The sequence below is a fragment of the Tupaia chinensis genome, unplaced genomic scaffold, assembly GCF_000334495.1.
Source record: "Tupaia chinensis unplaced genomic scaffold, TupChi_1.0 Scaffold000671_1, whole genome shotgun sequence".
NCBI lineage: Eukaryota > Metazoa > Chordata > Mammalia > Scandentia > Tupaiidae > Tupaia > Tupaia belangeri.
In genome coordinates, this window is record NW_006160193.1 from 292,982 (window position 1) to 299,720 (window position 6,739).

Below are 6,739 nucleotides of genomic sequence, written 5' to 3' on the forward strand. Positions count from 1 at the left end.
GAGAGATTTTCGCTATAGGGCGCGTGCACTCGCCAGACAGACAGAGACATAGAGACAGAAAGCGAGAAATCACCCCACATGGGGGATGGTGATGCCACAATCCCTTCTCCTCCATTCTCCTCTCGGGATCTTGGGCACGCACGCACGCGCGCCCGGTGTAAGTTTTAAGCCACCGGGTCCGGGACGCAAACCGCGGTCGACTACGTGGGAGTCCAGCGACATAGCCATTACGTTAACTGCTGGTTCCCTCCTTAAAGAGATTTTTGATGTAAGGTACATGTGCTCACCAGAGAGAAACAGAGACTGAAAGCAAGAAATCACCCCCTGGGGGTATGGCCACACCGCAGTCCTTTCTTCTTCATCCTTCTCTTGGCATTTTGGACACACACACACACGGCCTGAGTTTCTAGCCACTGGGTCCAGGACTTGAACCATGGTCGGCCACGTGGGCTTCCAGTGATGTAATCACAAGATTTACTATTTCTAACCACAGTGTATTGCATTGAAACATCCATTTAATTTTTGGGTTATTTCACTGTACAGTAGTGTGTTTTGGGCTGGCACATAGTGCAGTTGGTAGGTGCTGCCCAGAAGAAGCTGAATCCCACACCGTTGATTAGGGGTTCTAGTTTCAGGTCCATTTTATGCACACGGGCTGAGTGCGCATAAACCCAGCATCCTGAGGGACTGGAGCTTTGGAGGAGCAAGGGCTGCAGTAGGACCATGCCCATTGAGTGCTTTCTGGAATCTCTCGCTCTCTCCGTTGCACGTGTTCCCTGGTATAAAAATAGAATGTTTGATTAGCATAAACTTGAGTTTTTAGCTAATGATCAAAAGGTAATTATTGTTTAAATTGGGGATTTGTTTGGTGCCTGTTGCTGCCAAGGAATAATTTTAGGGGGTGATTTTAGCCTCCTTTCTATCATTATTTGAATATAAGGTGAATGATAGAATTGTAACTTTTGCGTGATCATTAAGTTTTTGAGGTTGTTTTCTTTTTAAATTGACATTTAATCACCGTATTTCTTTCTTTTCTTGTGAGAGGTTTTTGCTATAGGGTGCATGCGCTCTTCAGAAAGCGAGAAATTACCCCTTGGGAGCATGACCACGTCACAGTCCCTTCTCCTCTCGGGATCTTGGGCACGCACGCCCACGCGCCCGTCGTGAGTTTAAGCCACTGAGTCCGGGACTTGAACTGCAGTCGACTACATGGGAGTCTAGCGACATAGCCATTACACCAACTGCTGGTCCCAGTCACTGTATTTCTTTACAAGAACATGTGCAACGTGATTTTCCTTATTAGCATGAATACAGTGTGTATTTGTCAAGTCAAAGACATTACCGTATACTTTATCATCAGCAGGTAACTTTAATTTTTGCGACTGTTAAACATATTTGTTTTTTTCTCTGATCCCTTCTGTCCTACCCCCTATTTTCTACCCCATCTTGCTTATCTCCTGTACTGTCTTTAGTTATCTACAGTTGCTATCTCTGTTCTTACACCTTCTAGTCTTTTCAGTTTCTGCTATAGAGTGGACATTTGTGTGTGTGTGTGTGTATTTATTTATTTTTAAAGAGGTTTTGGCTATAGGGTGCATGCACTTGCCAGAGAGACAGAGACAGAAAGCGAGAAATCCCCCCCCCACCCCCCCGCGATGGTCACACTGCAGTCCCTTCTCCTCCATTCACCTCTCGGGATTTTGGGCATGCACGTGCACACACTCTGTAAATTTTAAGCCACTGGGTCTGAGACTTGAACCAGGGTTAACCACGTTGGAGTCCAGTGATAACAACCATTACACCATCTGCTGGTCCCATTTGATGTGTATTAAGTGGGAACATACAAAGCCTGTCTTTCAGTCTGGCTTGCTTCTCTTAGCATTAACCCTTCCATATGCAACCATTTTGTAACAAATGTAAGGGTCTCGTTTTTTTGTTTTTTTTTTTTTTTTCTGGCTGAGTAGAATTTCATAGAGTGCATGTCCCACATTTTTTCAATCCACTCATCTTATATTTGGATATTTGGGTTGAGTCCATGTCCTAGCATTATTCCATTTGTGAATAATGTGTCAATAAACATGGATGCAGAAGTGATTTTTCAACTGAGGGTTTTCCTATCCTCTGGGTAGATGCCTAGGAGTGGAATTACAGGGTCATGTGGTAGTTAACTTTGTAGGTTTCTGGGGGAACCTCCATATTGTTCGGCACAGTGGCTGTACTAGTTCTAGTTTATTTTCTCACCAACAGTGTGGGAAGGTCCCCTTTTTATTGCTGCCTCACCAGTACTTAACATTACTTATTTATTTATGTATTTTTCTTAGTATTTTTTTGCTATAAGGGCACGTGCACTCACCGGAGAAACAGAGAGAACCTTAGAGACAGAAAACGAGAAATCATCCCATGGGGGGATGGCCATGCTACATGAGTTAAGCTGCCAGAACCAAGACTCAAACCCCAGTCAACCATGTGGGAGTCCAGCAACCTAACAACCACCTCACCATCTGCTAGTCTCAATGTTTTTTTTTTTTGTTTTTGTTTTTGTTTTTTTTTTTTAAGCCTTAGCCATTCTTACCAGGGTTAAATGGTATCTCATTGTGGTTTTGATTTGCTTTTGCCTTCTAATAAGAGATGTTGAACATTTTTTCATAATACTCTTTGGCCATTCGTGTATCTTTTTGGAGAGTTTTCTGTTCAGCTTCTTTGCCCATGTTTTAACTGGATTATTTTTTTGCCGGTAAGCTGCTTGAGTTTCTTGTATATTTTGGTTTATCAGTCTGAGGTATAGTTGACAAATATATTCTCCCAAGGTTGTTTCCTTGCTTTGATTTTGTTTGCTTTGCTGTGAAGCTTTTTAGCCTGATGTGGTTCTACCTGTCCACTTTTGGGATTATTGCCTGTGCTTTGGGGATCTTGTTTAAGAAATTTTTGCCTACTCCAATAATTTTTCCTGTGTTTTCCACTGATAGTTTTACAGTTTGAGGTTTTATGTTTAGATTCTTTTTCTATGATTTTTTTTTTTGTTGTTGTTGTTGTTGTTAGAGATTTTTGCTGTCGGGCATGTGCGCTCACCAGAGAAAGAGAAACAGAGACAGAAAGTGTTGGCCACGCTGCAGTCCCATCTCTTCCATTCTCCTCTTAGGATCTTAAGCACATGCCTGGTGTGGATTTTACAAACTGTGGTTGGCTACATGTCTTGGTTTGCTTCCCTGTTTTTGTGCTGGTACCATGACATTTTGTTTGTTACAGCTTTGTATATTTTGGGGTCAAGAAGTGAGATACCTCCTACTTTATTCTTTGTGCACAGTATAGTTTCTGGGTTCTCAGTTCTGTTCTTGGTTTGCTTCCCTGTTTTTGTGCTGGTACCATGACATTTTGTTTGTTACAGCTTTGTATATTTTGGGGTCAAGAAGTGAGATACCTCCTACTTTATTCTTTGTGCACAGTATAGCTTTGGCAGTATGGCACCTTTTATGATTCTGGTCAAATTTTTTAAAAAGTAATTTTTTTATTGTTGTTATTATTTTTAAAATTTGACCAGAGAGAGTGAAAAAGGGAAAGTGAGAAAGCAAGCCTCCAGGTCCAGGACTCAAGCAGAAGTTGGCCATGTGGTAGGTAGCCCAATGCCTAAATCACTGTGCCATATGCTGGCTTCCCAGACAAATGTTAGGATTGTTTTTCTATTTCTGTAAAGAATATCTCTGGTGGTTTGATTGGGATTGCATTGCATTTGTAGATTAATTTGAGTAAGAGTGACATTTTGATTATACTAAAGTGGAATGTCTTTCCACTTTTTTGTGTAATTTTGAATTTTTTTTTCAGTTTTTTATCATTTTCTTTGTAGAGGTCTTTCATTTCTTGGTTTGGTATCTTTTTTTCTTTTTGCAGCTGTTATAAATGGGATTTTCTGCAGTTCTGTTTGTTCATTGTTAGTGTATAAAGATGCTATAGATGGGGCCAGCAGTTAGCATAATGGCTATGTCGCTGGACTCCCATGTAGTTGACCGCGGTTCGAGTCCTGGACCCAGTGACTTAAACTCACGCTGGGCGCGTGTGCATGCGTGCCCAAGATCCCGAGAGGAGAATGGAGGAGAAGGGATTGCGGCGTGACCATCCCCCATGGGTGTGATTTCTCGCTTTCAGTCTCTCTGTCTTTCTGGCGAGTGCACGCGCCCTATAGCGAAAACCTCTCCAAAAAAAAGAAGATGCTATAGATTTTTGTGTTGATCATTCATATTTAAAAAGTAATTTTACAAATTGAAGCAAGTTTATAAAATGCATACTGAAATTCTCTCAGTTCTACATGATTGTGTTTCTGCGCATGTATAGAAATGGTTTTATGTAAATAGTTTAAAAAAATTACGGCTACATATTGTGAGAGACAGAGGCGCCTCAGCAGAGGTTACGATTATAGATTATGTGGTCAGATACCTGGGTTCATAGTCTTGTTTTTTTCCTTAAGTTTTCTCTATGAAATAGAGAAGGAAAGAGAGAGAGAATGAACCCCAATGATCCATCCCCACCTTCAGCTAGCTCTGGATAATAGGCATGTGCATTTCTGGTGCACTCAGGGAGGTCTTTCTTGACGGGAGCCCAGAATCTTGCCTTGTGGGTTAGCCTTGCAGAGTGTCTATTTCACCATTGCATCATAATGTTTCTTCGGTTCCTATTCTGATTCGGTGAGTTAAGGCCTTTTTCTCTTAGTTTCTTCATCTCTAAAATGGAGGCAGGTAATAATAGAGTTGTTAGGAACAAATGAGACGATGTAAAGTGCTTGACATGCTACCTGGAATATGTTGAGATTTCAGTAAATGTTATTTATTATCATAGTTATGTTCTGCAGCTTCTTCCACCTGATGTATTGTGGATATTTTGCTGTGCTGTTATTATATGTACTAGGATACTCTGTTCCTATGTAGCATAGTATTGTTGTATAATTGGGCTCATGATGTGATAGGTAGGTAGGTGATTTCCAGTTGGTTTTACTGCCTAGTGTGCTAGTAAGCAACCTTGAATGTCTTTTTGTGTTAATCCTATGAGAAAAGGTCAGACTTTAGAAGCTGTGGGGTGGAGAAGTAATTTACAAATGAATAGAGTGGGCACAAAGCATACCCCTTTTTTAGGAGATAGCCTTGTCATAGTCACAATTCATTTCAAACTTATTGTACAGAAATTTGGGCCTCTATTTTGGCCTCTCTAATTCTAATGCTCTGCTCCCTTACTCCAGGAGGGGCTGGCATTTTGAATGTTTATGTTACACACATACACACATTACATACATGTATGGGTATATGTGTGGGTGTGAGAGAGAAATGAGCATCCTTCACAGGGTGTAGTCACATCACCCCTTCCCCACTCCTCCAGATCATGGAACCTTGCTCATATATGTGTTCAGCATGTTTCAGGCTGACTGAGCTGGGGATTTGAACCACAGTTGTCACACGGATCTGGCTTCTCTTGAGCAGCACATTACCACTGCGCCCACAGAGCCCTATGTAATATGCTGAAAAAAGTGTGTTGTGGGTGAATAAGAATAGGTCGTGTAATTTCAAGGCTTTCAGTTTGAGTCTTCTCTAGTATTTCTAAGATATGCTGCTGAAGTAAAACTGCTGGACATAAGCTCCTTAAATTGGTGTATGTGTTTTTAATTTTGATGAATATTACCAGATTACTTTAAAAATTATTTAATAATTTCACTTCTGTTGTGATGGGTGAGTGCTCATTTTCTTTTTTTGGAGAGGTTTTCGCTATAGGGCGCTTGTGCTCGCCAGACAGACAGAGAGAGACAAAGAGACAGAAAGCAAGAAATCACCCCCTAAGAGGATGGCCACGCCGCAATCCCTTCTCCTCCATTCTCCTCTCGGGATCTTGGGCACGCACGCACACGCGCCTGGCGTGAATTTTAAGCCACCGGGTCCGGGACTCGAACCACGGTTGACTACGTGGGAGTCCAGCGACATCCATTAATACACTAACTGATGGTCCCACCAAGGTGATTCTTGATAGTTCACAGTGTACATATCAGGTTGAATGCTTAAACTTTTTTTTTTTTTAAGGTTTTGCTATAGGGTGTGTGTGCTTGCTGGAGTGAGATGGAGATAGAACGAGAGACAGGGAAAGTGAGAAATCACTCCCTGGTGGGATGGCTACACCACAGTCTTTTCTATTCTTCTCTTGGAATTTTAGGCACACATGACATGTGCCCAGTGTGATTTTCAAGCCAGCAGTTCCAGGACTTGAACCACTAAGTGAACCACTAAGTTAGCTATGAGGCATCCAGCTGCCTTAACTGTCACCACCTACTGGTCCAGAATGCTTAAACTTTTGAAACAAATATTGACCAAAATAAACAGCCCTCAGTCACCCATTGATTTCACAAAAATGTCATTATTCTTCCCATGCACCTGAAGATCCTAGTGAGTCACGTCTTGGACATCCCAGCACAGAGAAGGAAAGAACCTGTTTTTCAGCATTGGTGTAGCCTACTGGTTAAGGGAGCCGTATCCCATATACACACCTCAGGCAGCTTGAGTAACACTTGGTGCGTGTGTGTGTGCGTCCAAAATCCAGAGAGTATGGAACAGTGGAAGAGTAGGAATTGCAGCATGACCATGTCTGATTTGGGGTACATATATTGTATTTGTGCGTGCATATAAATACACATGTTTATGTGTTCACACATGCATATTGTGTGTGTGTGTGTGTATGCACATTAGTTTTGCTGTAGGTGCCAGAGAGACAG

The 6,739-nt window shown here is 41.8% G+C and overlaps 1 protein-coding gene across 5 annotated transcripts in view; it reads left to right on the plus strand.

Moving 5' to 3' along the window:
- Positions 1–6,739, plus strand: part of PAPOLA (poly(A) polymerase alpha) — a 74,492-nt gene that overhangs the window by 6,227 nt on the left and 61,526 nt on the right. Inside the window, exon 1 of one of the 5 annotated variants that reach the window (XM_027776379.1) lies at positions 1,200–1,363. The exons of 1 other annotated variant lie outside the window; for it this stretch is intronic. In XM_027776379.1, the coding sequence (XP_027632180.1) occupies positions 1,278–1,363 (86 nt within the window). In that variant the 5' untranslated portion in view covers positions 1,200–1,277. Of the gene's footprint in view, positions 1–1,199; positions 1,364–6,739 lie in introns of those variants that run through there. 3 more of the 5 variants (XM_006159969.3, XM_006159970.3, XM_006159968.3) reach the window with 3 other exon arrangements.